General features: G+C 37.8%; 1 protein-coding gene across 1 annotated transcript in view; it reads right to left on the reverse strand.

The window, feature by feature from the left end:
• ppp1r13bb (protein phosphatase 1, regulatory subunit 13Bb) overlaps positions 1-18,068 on the reverse strand; it is a 52,442-nt gene extending 34,374 nt beyond the window's left edge. The window contains exons 1-2 of the mRNA XM_062044530.1: positions 17,716-18,068; positions 17,391-17,510 (exon numbers count right to left, since the gene is read on the reverse strand). Coding sequence (XP_061900514.1) covers positions 17,391-17,399 — 9 coding nt within the window. The 5' untranslated portion in view covers positions 17,400-17,510; positions 17,716-18,068. The remainder of the gene's footprint in view (positions 1-17,390; positions 17,511-17,715) is intronic.
• Positions 18,069-24,632: the final 6,564 nt, after the last annotated feature.

The raw sequence follows: 24,632 nt of genomic DNA on the forward strand, positions 1-24,632 counted from the left end.
CCATCAACGTTTTGTATGTATGGAGCAGACGGAAGCCGAAAGAGTGAGGTGAAAGCCACTCGAAGCTGCCAATGTGAAATTTGGAGACAAGCTATTTCGACATAAATGGCGTTCTTACCCCAAATAAACCAGAAAAAACGTCCCCGCCCAGCTCAACCAAAGAGACAACTGTCCATCCAGTGAGTCACACTTTATATCGATCATAATAGCACGTCATGCGTGTTATTACAACTACAGTACATACGCTGTCTGGCTAGCTGTGTACAAACAAAACATGAAATGTGGGTTAATACTTTAGAGATACTGTTATTGGATTGTTCATGTTTTTCAGTCAGTACAAATAGGTGTCGTATCTCAGTGTTGTGCGTTACTAACTCAAACACATTTTGTGTTGACATAGAAGCTACCTTATCTCTCACCGTAAGTAGCTTTTACGGCCAAAACCGAAGCACGCCGATGTGTTTCTACGATAGAAAAAGAGTTCCTCAGTGTTCACTCTTACAATAACAATGTCGCTATAGCCTGGTTAATAAACAGGTTACGGAACGTAAATTAAGTATTGGTGAGGGGTTTATGAATGCATTTTTAAAGTGATTTCTCCCATTAGCTGCATTGCCAGCTACCTCAGGGGTGCCTATTACGTCGATCGCGAGCTACCGGTCGATCGCGGAGGGTGTGTCAGTCGATCGCCAGCCAGGCATTAAAAAAATAGTCCTAAAAATGAGCGATCATAAATCTTCACTATGACGTCACTTTCGTCACTTGATTGACATTCACGGCACCCGAGGGTCTTGTGAGATGACGCTGGCTGCTGCCAGCTCATTAAGAAAAAAATACCAGGAAGGCGAGAAACACTTTTTATTTCAACAGACTCTGGCGCCGTACCTGTCGTCAAAACTCCAAAGACCGACTGCACAGTTGCACAATAAAAGCTCTGCTTCATCCTGCCTGCGCTAACAAAATAAGAGTCTCAGAAAGCTGGCGTGCACAAGCTAGCAAGCTACAGAGTTTGCCGCCAATGTATTTCTTTTTAAGTGTATACAAAGGAGTACGGAAGCTGGACATATAAGATGCCAAAAACCAACCACTTTAATGTGGTATTGGACAGAAAGGAGGACTGGACATTTTTTCTCCTCCATTTGAAAATGCGGACGTTATCAGCACCACTGTCTGATTCCTATCAATGCAAGTCATCAGAATCAGGTAATACACCAACTTATATTCTTGTCTTCATGAAAGAAAGGAATCTATATGTGTTAAACATGCTTGTATTATCATTAAACACCTTTAACTTGTTAACAATATTAAGTATATGTGTTAAACATGTTTGTATCATCATTAAACACCTTTAACTTATTAACAATATTAATTATATGTGTTAAACATGCTTGCATTATCTTTAAACACCTTTAACTTGTTAACAATATTAACTATATGTACATACATGCTTGTATTATCATTAAACACCTTTAACTTATTAACAATATTAACTATATGTGTTAAACATGCTTGTATTATCTTTAAACACCATTAACTTGTTAACAATATTAACTATATGTGTTAAACATGCTCGTATTATCTTTAAACACCTTTTACTTGTTAACAATATAAATATATTTGTTAAACATGCTTGTATTATCTTTAAACACCTTTAACTTGTTAACAATATTAACTATATGTGTTAAACATGCTTGCATTATCTTTAAACACCTTTAACTTGTTAACAATATTAACTATATGTACATACATGCTTGTATTATCATTAAACACCTTTAACTTATTAACAATATTAACTATATGTGATAAACATGCTTGTATTATCTTTAAACACCATTAACTTGTTAACAATATTCACTATATGTGTTAAACATGCTTGTATTATCTTTAAACACCTTTTACTTGTTAACAATATTAACTATGTGTTAAACATGCTTGTATTATCTTTAAACACCTTTAACGTATTAACAATATTAACTATATGTGTTAAACATGCTTGTATTATCATTAAACACCTTTAACTTGTTAACAATATTAACTATATGTGTTAAACATGCTTGCATTATCTTTAAACACCTTTAACTTGTTAACAATATTAACTATATGTATTAAACATTCTTGTATTATCATTAAACACCTTTAATTTATTAACAATATTAACTATATGTGTTGAACATGCTTGCATTATCTATAAACACCTTTAACTTGTTAACAATATTAACTATATGTGTTAAACATGCTTGTATTATCTTTAAACACCTTTTACTTGTTAACAATATAAATATATGTGTTAAACATGCTTGTATTATCTTTAAACACCTTTAACTTGTTGACAATATTAACTATATGTGTTAAACATGCTTGTATTATATTTAAACACCTTTAACTTATTAACAATATTAACTATATGTGTTAAACATGCTTGTATTATCATTAAACACCTTTAACTTGTTAACAATATTAACTATATGTGTTAAACATGCTTGCATTATCTTTCAACACCTTTAACTTGTTAACAATATTAACTATATGTATTAAACATTCTTGTATTATCATTAAACACCTTTAATTTATTAACAATATTAACTATATGTGTTAAACATGCTTGCATAATCTATAAACACCTTTAACTTGTTAACAATATTAACTATATGTGTTAAACATGCTTGTATTATCTTTAAACACCTTTAACTTGTTAATAATATTAACTATGTGTTAAACATGCTTGTATTATCATTAAACACCTTTAACTTATTAACAATATTAACTATATGTGTTAAACATGCTTGTATTATCTTTAAACACCTTTAACTTGTTAACAATATTAACTATATGTGTTAAACATGCTTGTATTATCTTTAAACACCTTTAACTTGTTAACAATATTAACTATACTGTATGTGTTAAACATGCTTGTATTATCTTTAAACACCTTTAACTTGTTAACAATATTAACTATATGTGTTAAACATGCTTGTATTATCTTTAAACACCTTTAACTTATTAACAATATTAACTATATGTGTTAAACATGCTTGCATTATCTTTAAACACCTTTAACTTATTAACAAAAACATATCTTTCATAAATAAGTAAATATAAATTATATATATGAATGAGGTAGATCCCCACGACTTGATCAATTGAAAAGTAGCTCACCTGCAGAAAAAGTGTGGGCACCCCTGAGCTACCTAGAACAAGCCGAAAAAATAAAAACTTTTGTCTTCTTGTCTCTCATAATGATTGTGAACGATAGGCAAAATTCCAAAAAAGGGCAATTCCCCTTTAAGTGTTTTGCTTTGGAATATATTACAAGGAAGCAAAGCTAACAATATGGATAGCTCATAGGTAGGGCTGGGCAGTATACCGCAATTATACTTAATACCATTATTATAGTTAATACCGGTATATATTTGAGACAATAACGCCATACCGGTATCTTTTGATGTGCCTTTATACGGCCGTTTGCTCTTCTCTGCGCCTGCACATCAAACTTTTTAGAAATATGGCGGCACGGGGCCGATTTCTCGACTTCTGAGTGATGCAATGCTTTTGACAGCCACTGTGTTTGACTATTTGTGAGTGACTACAGCTTTATTTAAACATACACCAATTTGCTTGAGAACCTACATCCCTCTTTGTAGCGACTTTATCACTAATCTCATCAGTTTGTTGTTTACTTCTGTTAGCGACTTAGCACAGAAGCTATCAATTGCTCCTCTCTGCTGCTCACTCGGGGTGTCAAATATTTAGCTACAAATCTGTTTAAAAGTGCTTCTTCCCATAGCCCGTGCAGACTAAGCTACTGTAGTATAGCGGCTATGTTGCTGAAAATTATTTTTAAACTTAACAGCCAGTGGCTATCACCGTAGTGAGCTAATAGAAGCTCCATCTATCCCCGTGCAAAAGCGTGAGGCTATAAACCTAACAATAATGAACAAAATGAAAAAAATTGCTTTGACATAGTAACGGCTAGCTAATTACTTCATAAGAATAAACAACACATTACGTTAGTACTTACAACAAAAAATAATCCCAGTACCGTATTTTACAGACCATAGGGCGCATCGTATAATAAGACGCACTGCCAATGAGCAGGTCTATTCAGGTTTATACACATTTTCAGTACTTATGTAGATCCCAAATACAAATCAACAGGTACCAGAAGGTGAGAAAAGTTGGTTTTGCATAATAATGCAAAACAAAACGGCAGGTAATATGTCTGCTAATGGGTGCCATTTTGCAGTCCTTATACAAACACCCTAATAATACCGTATATTGAAGCACAGTACGTCTGACTATGGTAGCTGTAATGCGGCTAGGGCTGCAACAACTAATCGATTAAATCGATTAAAATCGATTATAAAAATAGTTGGCGATTAATTTAGTCATTGATTCGTTGGATCTATGCTATGCGCATGCGCTGAGGCGGCTACGTTTTTTTTTTTTTTTTAATGAACCTTTAATTATAAACTGCAACGTTTACAAACAGCTGAGAAACAAAAATCAAAGTAAGTACAAAAACAGTACAAAACAGCGCCAGGGGGGCGCTGAGGCTACGTCTCATGAGGTGGCAGTAAGCCAGCCAATGATGTGCCATGTGCAGCTCACGTGACGACGAGGACATTTTTTTAAGGAAGCGAAGCAGCAACTGTTGTGTATTAACTTTCAGAGTGTTAGGAACTTCTTGGAGAGTGCATTTTCTGTGTTGTTTTGAGTCGCAACAGGCATTCATGAGTTCAGCTTTTTTGTGAGTAACGTTAACGTTATCCCTTTGTTGCAACGCGGGGCTGATAATGTGTCTCCGGCACATTTGACTCCGTTTTGAGAGAGAAAACGCACGGTTACCAATTTCGAAATGAACGTAACGGACAGGAATATCTCAGGTTCGTTTCATAATGGATCAATGTAGCCGGGCCGATAAAGCTATATAAATCTATTTAGATTTGAGTGACGCTTTAGTATAACTAAACGTTATGAAGGTGCTGGAATATTTCATGCTATTATTTAGAGGCAGCCTAAAATGAACATTTATTATTCACAACAGAAACGTGTACAATATCCGATCCAGTTCTGCTCTGATGAGTTACATTTTTGTGTTATTATTGGTGTGACGTGTGGACAAGTGTAGCCACGGAAGCCTACCTTGGCAATACCTGCCGTTACATTGGAGACGAATGGAACATGAAGTCAATCTGCCTTACGACCATGCCACTAGAGCAGGGGTCGGCAACCCGCGGCTCTAGAGCCGCATGCGGCTCTTTAGCGCCGCCCTAGTGGCTCTCTGAAGCTTTTTCAAAAATGTATGAAAAATGGAAAAAGATGAGGGGAAAACATTTTTTTGTTTTGTTTTAATATGGTTTCTGTAGGACAAACATGACACAAACCTCCCTAATTGTTATAAAGCACACTGTTTGTATTAAACATGCTTCACTGATACGAGTATTTGGCGAGCGCCGTTTTGTCCTACTAATTTTGGTGGTCCTTGAATGTATAACTTTCTCCGACTTTCTAGGACGTGTTTTATGCCAATTCTTTTTCTGTCTCATTTTGTCCAGCAAACTTTTAACGTTGTGCGTGAATACACAAAGGTGAGTTTTGTTGATGTTATTGACTTGTGTGGAGTGCTAATCAAACATATTTGGTCACTGCATGACTGCAAGCTAATCGATGCTAACATGCTATTTAGGCTAGCTATATGTACATATTGCATCATTATGCCTCATTTGTAGCTATATTTGAGCTCATTTAGTTTCCTTTAAGTCATCTCAATTCAATGTATATCTCATGACACACTATCTGTATGTAATATGGCTTCTAATTTGTTGCGGCTCCAGACAGATTTGTTTTTGTACTTTTGGTCCAATATGGCTCTTTCAACATTTTGGGTTGCCGACCCCTGCACTAGAGGAAAGACATTCAGCATCCAACATTGCAGAAGGGTTGGAATAGGTAGTAGCCAGGTTTGAAATTCCCCCAAGCAAAAGTATTGCTATTGTGCATGACAATGGTGCACTTTATTAAAAAAAAAAAAACATTTTTGCAACATTTTCCTTGTTTTATTTGGCAAGTTGAAAGAACATGGTGCAGTATGCTGTTTTTTTTTCAATAAAATACTGGAAAGGATAGAAATGTAGTTTTTCTCTTTTATCCGATTATTAATCGATTAATCGAAGTAATAATCGACAGATTAATCAATTATCAAATTAGTTGTTAGTTGCAGCCCTAAATGCGGGGAAAATCCATCAAGCTGTGTGGCTTCATAGCTTACCAAAGTCGTACTAAAACATTGTGACAGATTTTTGAGCGCCGTGTGTAATGTTTTATATTCTCAATGTAACATTTAAAGTTTTGGTGTTTACTGGTATCATATTGTCTACACGTATCTATTATGTGTGACTGCCATCTACTGGTCACACTTATCATTACACCATGTACCAAATAAAATAGCTTCGAGGTCGGTAAGCACAACCACAATCATTCCTTACATTGGGCGTACCGGGTTATAAAGCGCACTGTCGATTTTTGAGAAAATGGAAGAATTTTAAGTGCGCCTTATAGTCCGAAAAATATGGTACCGTAAAACACAGAGGCAACCTTAAGGACTCTGCGGGGTTTTTTAAGATACCGGTATATACCGTATACCGCCATTCGGACTAAAAATACCGCAATATCAGTTTTGGCCCATATCCCCAAGCCCTACTCATAGGGATGTAAAGGGTTTTATAAATAAAGTTGGTAGGATATGTAACAATTACCCTTTTAAAAGAGGTCTTAGTAGGATTTTTTTACACTTTATTGTGATCTACTCAACGTGGTGTTTCTTTGGTCAGAATGTTGCGGATATTATGTTTTATAGACAGCTTTTAAGCAGCTTTCTGAACGTCTCTCCAGGATGCACCGTTTTGTGAGCTATCTTTTTTACGTGCCTCCACTTGGGCAGCATCTTCTCCCCTTTAGCCATGTTGTAGTTTTTAGCGCTTCCATATAGAGTCTACTGACAGATATAAGTTACAACTAATACTTTGTAAAAGAAATGGCAACAGCAGAGGATGCATGTGCATGTACGAGCAAGTCTGCCCCCCAACAAGATGTGAGAGAACAAGAAGCAGCTTATTAACTACAGTCTACAATGGCGGACTGGCGCAAAGCACTTTGGGAAAATTTAGACCATATGTGGATAATCCGCTGACATCACCAATAATAATAATAATAATAATAATGGATTAGATTTATATAGCGCTTTTCTAGACACTCAAAGCGCTTTCCAGAAAAGTGAAAACCCATCATTCATTCACACCTGGTGGTGGTAAGCTACTTTCATAGCCACAGCTGCCATAGGGTAGACTGACGGAAGCGTGGCTGCCAGTTTGCGACTACGGCCCCTCCGACCATCACCTATCATTCATCATTCATTCATCCGTGTGAGCGGCACTGGGGGAAAGGGTGAAGTGTCCTGCCCAAGGACACAACGGCAGCGATTTGGATGTCAAGAGGCGGGGAGCGAACCTGCAACCCTCAGGTTTCTGACACGGCCGCTCTACCCACTATGCCATGCCGCCCCCAATGGGAAAAAAGTCACAATTTTGGCAAATTCCAAACAAATTGTTTAGCAGTAGTATAAAGGAAGGGAAAGATTGTTTTATAAATCTCCCCGTAATGCTTTAAAGGTTTAATTTACAATTTTTGGTACTTGCAGAATCCAAATACACAACAGCAGCTACCAATAGATAAGAAAACTTGGTTTTGCATAATAGGGCCCTTTTAATGATAAACTGCAGTTAGCATTACAGTAAAACCACGATTGATAACCGCACTTCAATAAACTCACTACTGCTCATTGACTGGAGAAACAAGCTAGCATGCTAATGGCAGGTTATTGCTGATGATAATACAAAAGTCATTAACATCCTTCTCTACGACAAACGACATACCCCAATCAAAACCTGTACAAAACAGGGGTGGTGGCCGATGTTGTGACTTGTGGCAGCACGTGCACGTGGTGGTTGTCGGAGCTGGCGAACTTGCCGATTTCCTTCTCGTTTGTTGTCTGGGTGTGGGCTTGTCGAGGGTTGCCCCTAGGGGGAAGGGGCGTGCGCAGCCAGACTTGTGGGTGGTCGGTAAGGTGATCAGCTGGTTCTTGGTGGACAGTGGTTGCCGCTTAATCGCTGCCCCGCCGGCCTGCGTATGGATTTATTGGTTTATATATGTGTGCGTATGTATGTATGTTGTTAATATTGTTATTGTGTGTGTGTATATTATATATATATATATATATATATATATATATATATATATATATATATATATATATATATATATATATATATATATATACTGTATATGTGTGTGTTTATGTATATATGCATATATAAGTGTGTGTGTATGTTTATGTATATAAATATAAATATATATATATATATATATATATATATATATATATATATATATATGTACCCTGCGATTATATATATATATATATATATATATATATATATATATATATATATATATATATATATATATATATATATATATATATATATATATATATATATATATATATATATATATATATATATATATATATATATATATATATATATATATATATATATATATATATATATATATATATACCCTGCGATGAGGTGCGGGTCTGGGGCCCCTGGATCCCAATGTCCATCCCTTCCGGATGCCCGTATTGGTTGGGGCCTGCTGGGTCTAGTCCCTGCGTCTATCGTGGCAGCTCGGTACGCTGCACAGTATTCCGCAATGCTGCAAGTCGACCAGCTGCTGGGGTAGTGACATTGTGTGTCAGCGTGTCTGATATTTTTTATTCTTTTTTTTTTCCCTCAGAGGGAGGATTTGCCAAGGCAGTTGCTGGATGTTCCATCTCCATCCTTGGGGTCCTTACAGGTGAGGTGGGTGGTTCCCGTGGCCCTGTGCTGGGCGGTCCTGCGGCGGCCGACTTGGATGGGGGGGGGGGGGCCCCGACGAGCTCTCTTAATAAAGTAAAATCCAAATAAGGCAACAATATAAGTATCCAACACTTCTCTTTTATAAAGTAAATCTATACAGCAAATATGGGCATCTACATCGACAATATGGTTTGCCTGAGTAGCTGGACGAACAAAAAAAAAGAAGCCAGAATAAAATTGTATTATTTTAGCTAAGAAAGCATAATTTGTGCCTACTTATTTGATTATATTAAATAAAACTTGGTTAAAAGATTTCAGTGTGTGTATAAGTACTTTTGAAAACATTTGACAATACCGTGAAAACTGATCATTTTGATCGAAGTAACCATTATCTGAAATGTTCACACTGGCAAACTATGTGACACTTTGGGTGTGTGACTACCACAGAACTTATTGCACTAGATGTCCCTGCGCTGGCTGCTCAGTACAACATGGCTACACTGAAAAATATCAAAAGAAAAACGGACTGTAAATTAAAAAGTGTGATGTTTCAGTCTTTATGTGATACGACCATGTACATCAGGGGTCTCAAACTCAATTTACCTGGGGGCCACTGGATGCAGAAACTGGGTGAGGCTGGGCCGCAAGAAAAGATTTCTTAAAAAAATCTAACATGCACTTTTTAATGAATTTACCTTCTTTGAATGGCTTTCCCGCCCTAGCAACATACTTGCCTTTGGCGTCCTCTACAACCTGTCGTCGCGTCCGCTTTTTCACCATACAAACAGCGTGCCGGCCCAGACATATGTTGTATGAGGCTTCTGTAGACACACGTAAGTGACGGCAAGACATACTTGATCAACAGCCACACAGGTCACACTGAGGGCGGCCGTATGAACAACTTTATCACTGTTACAAATATGCGCCACACTGTGAACCCACACCAAACAAGAATGACAAACACATTTCGGGAGAACATTCGCACTCTAACACAACATAAACACAACAGAACAAATACCCAGAACACCTTGCAGCCCTAACTCGGGGGCCGGGGTTTGGTGTTAGCGGGGGGTTCTGGGTATTTGTTCTGTTGTGTTTATGTTGTGTTACGGTGCGGATGTTCTCCCGAAATGTGTTTGTCATTCTTGTTTGGTGTGGGTTCACAGTGTGGCGCATATTTGTAACAGTGTTAAAGTTGTTTATACGGCCACCCTCAGTGTGACCTGTAGGGCTGTTGACCAAGTATGCCTTGCAGTCGCTTACGTGTGTCTACAGAAGCCAAATACAACATGTGACTGGGCTGGCACGCTGTTTGTACAGGCTGTAGAGGACGCTAAAGGCACACCCTTAATATTGTTATCTGCGTGAAAATCGGCAGAAATTCGGGAGAATGGTTGCCCCTGGAGATTTCTGGGAGGGGCACTGAAATTCGGGAGTACCCCGGAAAAATAGGGGGGTTTACAAGTATGACGCTATCAAGTGCCATTCCTATAAAACTCGCGGGCCGCACTAACATTAAATTTTTAAGGTGCGGGCCGCAAAATAACGTCTCACGGGCCGCATTTGGCCCGCGTGTTTGAGACCCCTGATGTACATAGTGTCTATACCCCCCACCCCCCCATTTTTTGTATATATTTTTTTTCCAAATCACCTGACATGTATACTGTGTACATAATTTATCTATTTTTCAAAATGTAATTTTGTATATACATGTTACAGGTTATATATGTTATTATTGAATGTATCAAATGTGATGAATATTTAATGGACCACAATGGCAACAAGCCTTTTGGCTTTTTGTGCCATACATTTGCCTTTTTAAAGCATTACATGGATTAAATTCTTTAAGATGTCAAACTTCTCAAACAATCAATCAATCAATCAATCAATCAATCAAAACGACCCGCCTGACAGGCACACTCAGTTATTTCAGCATCTCATTTTACTGTCAACAAGGGTTAACTTTTTTTACGGTTGTACAATGTAAAATTTTTACTAAAACATTGCCTGTACAGTTAATAAACGGTGTATGAAGACCTCAAATTGACCCTTGAACAGATTGTTTCTATTTGCTATGGGAAATTAGATTGTTTCTATTTGCTATGGGAAATTAGATTGTTTCTATTTCCTATGGGAAATTAGATTGTTTGTATTTGCTATGGGGAATTAGATTGTATTTACAATGGGGAATTTTGACTTAAAGCAGAAGCGGATCATTCTTGCTTGGCCTTGGAGATTTTACTGTACATAAACTCAAAAGGCAAAACCCCAGCTTTAGCAGAGATAACAACAAGAGGTAACCCGAACCCACCTCAGTTACACCTGCATAGGAAAAGGAAACAATGGAGCGCCCAACAAAGCACTGCCACAAAAAGGGCTTTCTTTCAGCTATTATGTTCTTGACAAAAAGTGAGCACCAGGAGGGACAACAACACACCATTGACCTAGCCAAGCCATTGCTACAAATGATAGTAATCATGTCCAAATGTGCACAAATATAACTTGCTTCTATGCAAAATGTAGGCTGTCTTCTCTTCTATTAGAAAATGGTGACACTTAAAGGGGACCAAGCGTATTTTCGTGTCATTCTCACCATTTCCGGGTCCTAAATGGCTGTGTACCAACTTGTCGGAATATGTCCTCAGACTTCTTCTGTCCAGGTGAGATGCATAATTTATGATGTACAATAAACTTCTCGGGAGCAAGGAAAATGTACACAGGCTTGTGGTCACAGCGCCGCTAAAAATAGTTTGTCTGCATTAGCACTTATAATAACAAATCACTAATACTTGGTTAATATTCAAATCAGAAAATGTAAATTGAGTACTGTCGGCTGTTTTTGAATGGTTATTTATTGGAATTTATGGAGAAATAGAGGACCTCCAGTTGGCTCCGCTGTAAGCAGACTTTTATTTAAGTTTATTTGTTATTTAGAACGCATGGGTTTCAGAACATTTGAAATCAAACAATGGATGCAAGGCAGATATATTTATAATTTCATACTTCCTCCAAACGAGCCGTTTGGAATTTCCTCTGTCATGTGACGTCAGCGGATTATCCTTATACGGTGTAAATTTACCTGAAGTGCTTTACGCCATTGTAGTCTGCGCTGTAGTCAGTAAGTTCTCTCTTTTTCACTATTCTCTTGTTTTGAGGCAGACTGACTCATATATATGCACATGTATCCTCCACGGTTGCCATTTAATTTCTCCAATAAATTAGCACAGTTCTAACTTCTATCTGTCAGTAGACTCCACATGGAAGCGCTAAAAACCACAACAATGATGACAGGGAGAAGACGCTGCCAAAGTGGAGGTGTGGAAATACAACCGCCCACAAAGTGGCGCATCCTCAAAAAACGGGTCATAAAGCCGCTTGTAAACTCTGTAGAACATAATCTAAGCAAAATTGTGATCAAAGAACCACCATTACATGTTATATGTAGACCACAACAAAGTGTTTTATATGTGTTTCAGAATATGACCCCTCTTTTGCACCAATTTTGTCAAGAGGAGTGGTCAAAAATTTGACAAGAAGCTTGCCAGAAGCTTGTGGATGGCTACCAATTGCGCCTTATTGCAGTGAAACTTGGCAAGGGACATGTAACCAAATATTAACATTGCTGTATGTATACTTTTGACCCAGCAGATTTGGTCACAGTAAAGAACATAATGTCATGGTTGTCTTGAGTTTCCAATAATTTCTACAACTCTTATTTTTTTGTGATTGGAGCACATACTTGTTGGAAGTTTGGTTGTTTTATGAATTTATTATGGGTTTACTGGAAATGTCCGTCAAACATATTGCTGGGTATTGTGGCCAAACAGCTCAATTTTTGTTTCATCTGACCACAGAACTTTCCTCCAGAAGGTCTTATCTTTGTCCATATGATGTCAAATGAAACAAAAATTGAGCTGTTTGGCCACAATACCCAGCAATATGTTTGGAGGAGAAAAGGTGAGGCCTTTAATCCCAGGAACACCATTCCCACCGTCAAGCATGGTGGTGGTAGTATTATGCTGTGGGCCTGTTTTGCTGCCAATGGAACTGGTGCTTTACAGAGAGTAAATGGGACAATGAAAAAGGAGGATTACCTCCAAATTCTTCAGGACAACCTAAAATCATCAGCCCGGAGGTTGAGTCTTGGGCGCAGTTGGGTGTTCCAACAGGACAATGACCCCAAACACACGTTAAAAGTGGTTAAAAAAATGGCTAAAATAGGCTAGATTTAAGGTTTTAGAATGGCCTTCCCAAAGTCCAGACTTAAACGTGTGGACAATGCTGAAGAAACAAGTCCATGACAGAAAACCAACAAATTTAGCTGAACTGCACCAATTTTGTCAAGAGGAGTGGTCAAAAATTCAACCAGAAGCTTGCCAGAAGCTTATGGATGGCTACCAAAAAAGCACCTTATTGGAGTGAAACTTGCCAAGGGACATGTAACCAAATATTAACATTGCTGTATGTATACTTTTGACCCAGCAGATTTGTTCACATTTTCAGTAGACACATAATAAATTCATAAAAGAACCAAACTTCATGAATGTTTTTTTGTGACCAACAAGTATGTGCTCCAATCACTCTATCACAAAAAAATAAGACATTTCGTTGCATTAGCTCATGGTAGTGCAGGATAAAAGAGCAATAAGGTGCAGATATAAATAAATATATTACTGTACAGATAAATATATTGCACTTTTGCATATGCATCCACGTTTATGGATGTATGTTATATTGTCTTTATAATCCAGCGAGTTAATCCGTTTTTGGGGGGAATTGAGGGGATTACTTTAATGCGTTCAAGAGTAGGGTTGGGTATCGAGTATCGATTGGAACCGGGACTAACTTTCCGATTCTCCCGGAATCGTTCAAAAGTTTAAATTTCGATTCCTAGTTTCGATACCGAGTCCGCCGACCGGAAAAAAAGAATAAGTCCGCCGACCGGAAGAAGAAGCCGCTGAACACCAACTAAGAAGCGCCCACCGCCGGAAGTGTTAGCATAGCCGAGCCTATGTAGCCGAGCGAGTCAGTCAAGCATGGATAGCGGGCGTCAGCGGTCGAAAGTGTGGCTTTATTTTACTAAAAAAAATGAAATATCGGCGAAATGTAACACGTGCGACAGGACTGTTTCGTGCTTAGGAGGGTGCACGTCGAACATGATAAAGCACCTCCGAGTTCATGGAGTACAAATAAATGCGTGTCCCGTCTTCGACGCGCTGCGCCGACCGTCCTCCTCTGCCTCTTCCCCCGACGCCCAGCCTGGCACCTCGGTGACTGCACTGCAGTCCGAATCCGGTAAGTAAAACAATATAAATGCAATAAATAATGTGTTTTGCGCCAACGTTGAGGCAGCTAACAAATTAGCCCGCATATTTTTTTATAGACAATTTACAACCTGCTAGCGAGGCTCCGCGATGTGCTCAGCGTACTCCGTTCACCGTAGCGGCAATGGGGAAGATGTCGGTGCCACAGACGGAAGAGTGCCACAGAAAGGTCACTGCACACATAGTCAAAAGACTGCATCCCTTTTCAGAGGTGCAATCTCCAACATTTAGGTTAGTTAAGCAATAACGTTAGAGCTAAGCTAATTGATACTGGGCTAAACAGTAACAGCAACATTACATGTTTGTTTATGTTTGCAGGGATATGGTGAAAACTCTCAACCCAAAATACATACCACCTTCCAGGGACTACCTGTCAAACACATTGATCTCGGCATGGTACAAGAAGAATCGGTACCGAGAATCGTCAGGAATCGGAATCGAAACAAAGAATCGGAATCGGAATCGTTCGAATTCAAACGATACCCAACCCTATTCAAGAGTTTTACGGCCTGAGGGAAGAAGCTGTTACAGAACCTGGAGGTTCTGCTACGGAGGCTGCGGAACCTCTTTCTAGAGTCCAGCAGTGAAAACAGTCCTTGGTGGGGGTGGGAGGAGTCTCTGCAGATTTTCTGAGCCCTGGTCAGGCAGCGGCTTTTTGCGATATATATATATATATATTAGAGATGTCCGGTAATATCGGACTGCCGATATTATCGGCCAATAAATGCTTTAAAATTTAATATCGGAAATTATCGGTATCAGTTTCAAAAAGTAAAATGTATGACTTTTTAAAGCGCCGCTGTGACGTAGGGAGAAGTACAGAGCGCCAATAAACCTTAAAGGCACTGCCTTTGCGTGCCGGCCCAGTCACATAATATCTACGGCTTTTCACACACACAAGTGAATGCAAGGCATACTTGGTCAACAGCCATACAGGTCACACTGAGGGTGGCCGTATAAACAACTTTTTTACATGTTACAAATATGCGCCACACTGTGAACCCACGCCAAACAAGAATGAACACATTTCGGGAGAACATCCGCACCGTAACACAGCATAAACACAACAGAACAAATACCCAGAACCCTTTGCAGCACTAACTCTTCCGGGACTCTACAATATACACCCCCCGCTACCTCCTACCCCCCAACCTCCTCATGCTCTCTCAGGGAGAGCATGTCCCAAATTCCAAGCTGCTGTTTTGAGGCATGTTAAAAATAATAATGCACTTTGTGACTTCAATAATAAATATGGCAGTGCCATGTTGGCATTTTTTCCATAACTTGAGTTGATTTATTTTGGAAAACCTTGTTACATTGATTCATGCATCCAGTGGGGCATCACAATAAATTGGGCATAATATTGTGTTAATTTCACGACTGTATATATCGGTATCGGTTGATATTGGAATCGGTAATTAAGAGTTGGACAATATCGGAATATCGGATATGGACAAAAAAGCCATTCTCGGACATCCCTAATATATATATATATATTAGGGGTGTGGGAAAAAATCGATTCGATTCAAATCGCCATTCTCACGTTGTACGATTCAGTATCGATTCTCATTTTTCAAAAATCTATTTTTTTTATTTTTATTAATCAATCCAACAAAACAATACACAGCAATAACATAACAATGGAATCTAATTCCAAAACCAAACCCGACCCAGCAACACTCAGAACTGCAATAAACAGATAAATTGAGAGGACACACAAACACGACACAGAACAATCCAAAAGTAGTGAAACAAAAATGAATATTATCAACAACAGTATCAATATTAGTAACAATTTCAACATAGCAGTGATTAAAAATCCCTCATTGACATTATCATTAGACATTTATAATAAAAATTAAAGAAATAAAATAAAAATGAACAATAGTGTCACAGTGGCTTACACTTGCATCGCATCTCATAAGCTTGACAACACACTTTGTCCAATATTTTCACAAAGATAAAATAAGTCATATTTTTGGTTCATTTAATAGTTAAAACAAATGTACATTATTGCAATCAGTTGATAAAACATTGTCCTTTACAATTATAAAAGCTTTTTACAAAAATCTACTACTCTGCTTGCATGTCAGCAGACTGGGGTAGATCCTGCTGAAATCCTATGTATTGAATGAATAGAGAATTGTTTTGAATCGGGAAAATATCGTTTTTGAATCGAGAATCGCGTTGAATCGAAAAAAATCGATTTATAATCGAATCGTGACCCCAAGAATCGATATTGAATCGAATCGTGGGACACCCAAAGATTCACAGCCCTAATATATATATATATATATATATATATATATATATATATATATATATATATATATATACACATACATACACTACCGTTCAAAAGTTTGGGGTCACATTGAAATGTCCTTATTTTTGAAGGAAAAGCACTGTACTTTTCAATAAAGATATCTTTAAACTAGTCTTAACTTTAAAAAAATACACTCTATACATTGCTAATGTGGTAAATGACTATTCTAGCTGCAAATGTCTGGTTTTTGGTGCAATATCTACATAGGTGTATAGAGGCCCATTTCCAGCAACTATCACTCCAGTGTTCTAATGGTACAATGTGTTTGCTCATTGGCTCAGAAGGCTAATTGATGATTAGAAAACCCTTGTGCAATCATGTTCACACATCTGAAAACAGTTTAGCTCGTTACAGAAGCTACAAAACTGACCTTCCTTTGAGCAGATTGAGTTTCTGGAGCATCACATTTGTGGGGTCAATTAAATGCTCAAAATGGCCAGAAAAAGAGAACTTTCATCTGAAACTCGACAGTCTATTCTTGTTCTTAGAAATGAAGGCTAATCCACAAAATTGTTTGGGTGACCCCAAACTTTTGAACGGTAGTGTACACACACACACACACACACACACACACACACACACACACACACACACACACACACACACACACACACACACACACACATGTAGAAATGTGTATGTAGATATACACACATATATACACACATATACACATACATATGAATACATATATATTCAAAGGTGAAATTGTAACCCCTAATGTTCCTTAAACTAATTTAAGAATAATCTCCAAAACCAAGTAAGCCACACAAGTCCATGCAGTATGAGAAGGGTACAATGGTAGTAATAATGTACACCTACTGGCATCATATTGACAGGTCCAAACTAGGCTTGCATCAGCAGTCAGCTTTTCCTCAATGTAACCACTTTTTGCCCGAGACGAACTGCGGTTACACCGAACCAACTGGGCCTCAGTCCCCTCTGAAACACACAAATAAATATTCACTTACTCGGCTGTGATATTTCCTGACACGGGATGTTATAAAAGAAAAAAGACAGTGACGTAAATAAGAGATTTAAATGGCTCAGGCGTGGCTGTGGACAGCTATGGTGAAGTTAGCCCGACGTCAAGCAGCAAATAAATAACATGTTGACGTTATGAGTGGACAAGAGTAATTCCACGTACCAACGTCAAAGTAGAATCATTGTTTCCTGGAGTGAATAAATAAATGTTAAAAAAAAGGCGAAAACCAGTCGAATGTCATCCATCCATCAAGCTAGCTGGGTAACTAGCGAGCTAACCAAGATGGTAGCCGCGCTAGCTGCTTCCAGCTGCGGATAAACGGCCGCGATGTTTTCGGCTCTTGGTGAGCGGCGTCGCTCGGAGTTGGCCGGATATCAACACCCGCCGTCGACGGGGAAGAAGAAAATGTGACCAAAATGTTGTCACGAAATGTAGCGAATCACCGTTAGCGGGCTAGCCCAGTGCTAGTCCGGGGTGGGGGGAGGACAGCGGTGAGTGTGGTGGGAGGGGCGCTGTTACGCAGTCAAAGTTAGTGGTCCCCAACCACTGGGCCGCGGCCCGGTACCGGTCCGTGGATCGATTGGCCGCACAAGAATAATAAAAAATAAAATTAAAAAAATTATTTTTTATTTTTTATTAAATACACATAAAAAATATATTGCACCAACCAGAAAAAAACTCCCTCCCCCATTTACACTCATTCACACTCACACAAAAGGGTTGTTTCTTTCTGTTATTATATTTGTGGTTCCTACATTATATATCAATATAGATCAAAACAGTCTGCAGGGATACAGACCGTAAGCACACATGATTGTATTTTTTTATGACAAAAAATAAAAAATAAAAAATAATTATTTAAAAAAATAAATAAATAAATAAATAAATACAATTACCATCCCCCACCGCCACCCCCGGTCCGTGGGACAAATTTTCAAGCGTTGACCGGTCCGCAGCTACAAAAATGTTGGGGACCACTGGTCTAAGTGACACTATGGGCACGTCAACTCGGAATGGCAAGCGTCCATTAAAGCAGTGTTTTTCCAACCACTGTGCCGTGAGATACAGTCTGGTGTGCCGTGGGAAATTACCTAATTTCACCTATTTGGGTTAAAAATATTTTTTGCAAACCAGTAATTGTTCTGCCCTCACTATATGTGTTGAGGTTATACAGCTTGGCAGACAGCTAACAAACAATGCAAGACGTCTACTAAAGTTCCAAAGCAGATGAATCCATTTACGCTCTTTATAGTGATGGGTTGATGAAGCGTTATGAAGCGTTTCGACACATTGCAAAACTGTATTGATACTGTGTCGATACTGTGTCAATAAATACTGACATCTGCTGGACATTAAAAATCCCTACAGGCAACCTATGGACCGACTCAACTGACATTGATTTTATGACCTAGTATATACAATAATATAAACCAAGTCATTGTATTTCATTTAGGATTATTTCATATCTTCATTTAAATAAAAATAAATTTTTATCTTTTTTAGATACCGTCAATAAATAATGTGAACATGTATCATAACATGGAAATCTAAGAGAACGTGTTGTGAATGAGGATGCTTGTGGACTGGGAATTTTTTTTAAATTTTTTTCACACATTTTTATTTTAAAAACCCCAGTTTTTCCAACATATTACATTTTAGACGATTTCTCTTCTTAGTTATTATTTCTCCGGCTGTAGAAAAGACCCGCTCACAGGGCACAGAGGAGGTATCAGTTCAACACAGTTCGCGTATCGGTCACGTGGCCGATACGCTCATGAGCGGTGACGTGACTTTCTAAAAGCGGTACGCGCACCGACACAGGGTTTTGCTCTATGAGCTCGACGCATGCGCCGATGCATCGGTGTTGCCGGACCCATCACTACTCTTTACTGTTGTTGATCTTGCTTTGTCTTTTCCTATCTTTACTTCTGTCTTGCACTGGACTTTTATTTTTGTTAAACTGAAATACACACAATGACAAATGTATAAGCTATGTGATTCAAATAACATACTGAAATGTAATACACAAAATGTAAATATTAGCTTTACACAAATATACAGCATTATCATCAAACAAATACTGCTGAGTGTTGAAACTATTTCGATGGTGGAAATATACGATTTTAAGTCCTCAAAACATCCATTAAAACAGTGCACAAAAATCGTTTTTCAATAAACATCTTACTATCAAATTTAACCACTTTCCACCTTAATATTGAGTTACATAAACAAGTTAAACAGTTTACTTACAGACTTATCTTTTCCAAGGCTTGTAAGAGTTAACACAACTTGTCTACTTCTCATTGTCTCATGAACTGAACTGACATCGTCGACCCGGAAGTGCCCAAACAAATGAAGCGTAGTATTTTCCTATCGCCACAAGGTGTCAGTAAGAGTCTACAATCAAATGGGCATAACAGTAATTCTAGTCTGCAAATGATGTGTTGTTGTTGAGTGTCGGTGCTGTCTAGAGCTCGGCAGAGTAACCGTGTGATACTCTTCCATATCAGTAGGTGGCAGCCGGTAGCTAATTGCTTTGTACATGTCGGGAACAGCGGGAGGCAGTGTGCAGGTAAAAAGGTGTCCAATGCTTAAACCAAAAATAAACAAAAAGGTGAGTGCCCCTAAGAAAAGGCACTGAAGCTTATGCAGAACGAAACTAAAACTGAACTGGCTACAAAGTAAACAAAAACAGAATGCTGGACAACAGCAAAGACTTACTGTGGAGCAAAGACGGCGTCCACAATGTACATTCATACATGACATGACAATCAACAATGTCCCCACAAAGAAGGATAAAAACAACTGAAATATTCTTGATCGCTAAAACAAAGTAGATGCGGGAAATATCGCTTAATCTCTTAAGGCCCAAGCTGTTTGTTTACATGCTTTTTTAAATTTCTCTTTGCTATTTGGGCTTATTGGACCCTAATTAGAATAAAAAACTAAGAATCATCTTTTTATATGATATACTTTGTCCATAAGTAACAAACGTGTACTTTGTGTTTAGTGACATGCTAATTCTTATTTTTACACTTTTTTTTCCAAATTCCATTGTATGTTATACTCTTCTGACACCACCAGATGGCAGTATAAGTGTCCACATAAGCGGCCATAAGACCCCAATTCAGTAGTGTACACAATTTTGGAAATAAGAGCTAAAAGGTGCTGTCCACGCATGTGGCCACTAAGGCCTTTAGAGGTTAAAGGAAGACATGAAACTGCTACAGGAAAATGCCAAAAAAAGAGAAAAAGCCACCAAAATAGGAGCGCAAAACAAGAACTAAACTTTGACTTTGGACTTATCGGCTGTACGACATCAAGGCCTTCCACTATGACCCCCCCCCACTCTGTTGCTAGATATCTCGAGATGTACGTTGTAATATGTATATGTGCTTTGCTATGGAGGTTTTTCCCCACTCCAGACTGTGCCCCCTTAGGATCCCAGTCTAGATTGTATTTTTTTTTTACTCATCCTTCCCCAGCGTTTACATTTTTCCCATCTTTTATGGGGCGCCTTGTGGCGACCCATCAGCGTTCCTGTTCTGTAACCCCGTACACTGTTTGTTTGTCTATTCTTGAACGGGTTTGTGCTGAAAACAAAGTTTCGTTGTATTTGTGCAATGACAATAAAGACCTAACCCTATCCTAAAGCACTACACACAGGAAAACAGCAAAAAAAACTCCAAAGAAGTCACGGCGTGATGTGACAGGTGGTGACAGTACACCTACTTTGAGACAAGAGCTATAGTGATGCATGGTTGGTTATGGTTTGAATTTATATCCAACAATTGCGACGACGACTTTTTACTGTCAACTGAGTTTCGTTTTTTAATGATTTCTGCTGGTGGTGTGCCACCGCATTTTTTCATCGCAAAAAATCTGCCTTGGCTCAAAAAAGGTTGAAAAACACTAAATTAAAGGATGTTAGTAAACCAAACAGCTGTGCAAACGATGATGCTGTGTTCCAAATGTAAATTATTTACTGAACTTGTGTGAGCCTATGGCTTTGCACTTTGTTATATACTGTATACTGTATATACACTACCGTTCAAAAGTTTGGGGTCACTCAAACAATTTTGTGGAGTAGCCTTCATTTCTAAGAACAAGAATAGACTGTCGAGTTTCAGATGAAAGTTCTCTTTTTCTGGCCATTTTGAGCGTTTAATTGACCCCACAAATGTGATGCTCCAGAAACTCAATCTGCTCAAAGGAAGGTCAGTTTTGTAGCTTCTGTAACGAGCTAAACTGTTTTCAGATGTGTGAACATGATTGCACAAGGGTTTTCTAATCATCAATTAGCCTTCTGAGCCAATGAGCAAACACATTGTACCATTAGAACACTGGAGTGATAGTTGCTGGAAATTAGCCTCTCTACACCTATGTAGATATTGTACCAAAAACCAGACATTTGCAGCTAGAATAGTCATTTACCACATTAGCAATGTATAGAGTGTATTTCTTTAAAGTTAAGACTAGTTTAAAGTTATCTTCATTGAAAAGTACAGTGCTTTTCCTTCAAAAATAAGGACATTTCAATGTGACCCCAAACTTTTGAACGGTAGTGTATATATATTTTGCATTCTATTTTAGTTACTTTATTGAGTTTACAACCCCCTGGCGCTGTTTTGTACTGTTTTTGTACTTATTTTGATTATTAGTATTTCTCAATTGTTTATAAATGTTGCAATTTATAAATAAAGTTTCTAAAATAAAATAAAATAAAAACATAGGGTGTTAGTAAAACACTTGTTGGACCATTTCACACATTCAAATGTCCTTTTTAATTTTTTTTTTTATTTTTTACAATATTTATTTATTTATTTGATAGGGAAATCACAATACAAGTACTGAGAAAACAGACACTTTTTTTTGCCCCCCCGCCCCCCAACATTTAAAAAAATAAAATAAAAATAAAATGAAAATATACAAAAACACAAAAAATTAGAAAATTACAGACAAATCATAAAAGTAAAATAATAACACCCCCTCCCACCGCCCCGGGCATGATAACTGATTAAAAGGGGAAAAAAAGATAACAACAAAAATAAAAATCACAAACATACAGAGAAGTGTGTTAGAATAATTATGTATAAGTTATCACACAACTCTTATGCTTAAAGGCCGGAGCCATAGTTATTATCTATTTTGCTCAAGTTGTACTTTTCTATCTGTGCAAAGGAACACAACTTGTTACCTTCCACTGCAAGTTGTCTCGCAGCAGCAGTTTCTGTCTTCCAGCCCGCTAAAACAGCCAAGGACGAACTTCAAGTACCTCAACGAAGATGAGACGACAACACGCAGACAAAGCAGAGCCAGGGCGAAATCTCGAGCTCAAGCACATTTGCAATCTGAATAATCACGTATTGGGATACTGGAGCTGATTTGTAAGTAATATGGGTCCCCTGCCCCTAGAAGCACAGTCAGTGATGTTAACTAGGGAACTCCTGAATAAATAGAGGAGCGCGTGGGACTGCCCCTCAGAGCGTGGTGGGAGACTAACTGAGTGTGCAGCCCCAAACGTTTCTCCTCATGAGCAAAATTGAACTCTGTCTCTGCCTGATTCCTTGCTTCTTGTCTTGTTTAATAGATAGTTCGGTGTTCGAACCTGACAAGTGTCACTGAATAAAAACAACAACGACAAAGAAAAAAAGAGTTGAGGTAAGTGAAAAAGTTAATTGTCATCAGTGAGTGTCACATTTATCCTATAGTGTCTTTAATTTAGCGATGTCACTAATTATGGTCAAGTCAAATTGTTTAGGTGTACCCCTTCAGATTATATTGAATTTTCTCTAAATCTAAGAAAAACGTGAGGTCCTTAAGCCATAGGGAGGCCTTGGGGGCAAACTGTGATTTCCACTCCAATAAAATCCTTCTACGAGCTATTAATGATGCAAAGACGATACTATCCCTAAAAGTCTGCATGTCGTGTCATTATTTTTTACATAATTTCTCCCAATAAACGTAATGTAGGAACGGGGATTTAGTAGTTTATTATATTCTCTTACAACTAGTAGTGATAGATTTGCTCTGCGAGGATGGCCTCTCAAACCATTATCGGACACATGCAAATGTATCGCCCCTTCCAAATCTTTAATAAAAGTTGCTTAAAATAACAATTAAAAAGTTTCCTTTTACACTTAACTAATAACAAACAAATTCAAACATCACCTGTGATCATTCGCCTCCCTGGCATAAAGCACTGCCGTCTGAGCAACTCATGTAACTACACCCTCTTTTCAAAAAAGCAACCCTAGAATTTGGATGGTCAAGAATTATTTGTTTGTAAATTAGCAGAATTATAACATATTTCCAATATATATATATATTTTTAAATAGGATAGATCCACCTTGAATCAAAAAATATAATTATTATATTTATGTGCAGTACAGGCCAAAAGTTTGGACACACCTTCTCATTCAATGGGTTTTCTTTATTTTCCTGACTATTTACATTGTAGATTGTCACTGAAGGCATCAAAACTATGAATGAACACATGTGGAGTTATGTACTTAACAAAAAAAAGTGAAATAACTGAAAACATGTTTTATATTCTAGTTTCTTCAAAATAGTCACCCTTTGCTCTGATTACTGCTTTGCACACTCTTGGCATTCTCTCGATGAGCTTCAAGAGGTTGAAGCTCAACAAATGGTTTTCACTTCACAGGTGTCATAGTTTTGATGCCTTCAGTGACGATCTACAATGTAAATAGTCATGAAAATAAAGAAAAGGCATTGAAATGAGGTGTACTGTATATTATTTCATTGTTAACTTTTAATTATTTTATCTGTATATTGTAAAATGTCCTTGGGTTTTTTTAAAAGGCGCTTATAAATTAAATGTATTATAATATTTTGCAATTGTGGATACCATAATTGCAGAGACATAATTGGAAATGGTATGCAGTTATGAGTATGTAGTTATTATCCATGTATCAGACAACCTTGAACTGACATGGAGAGTAAAGACAACTTTCTCTGCACAGAAAATGAGCACTCGCGCAAAGCACAAAATGATTTTTGAACTCGTTTTATTTTTTATTTAATTTTTTTTAAACATTTTAAATTCAACAAATAT

This window comes from Entelurus aequoreus, linkage group LG04 (genome assembly GCF_033978785.1).
Source record: "Entelurus aequoreus isolate RoL-2023_Sb linkage group LG04, RoL_Eaeq_v1.1, whole genome shotgun sequence".
Classification (NCBI taxonomy): domain Eukaryota; kingdom Metazoa; phylum Chordata; class Actinopteri; order Syngnathiformes; family Syngnathidae; genus Entelurus; species Entelurus aequoreus.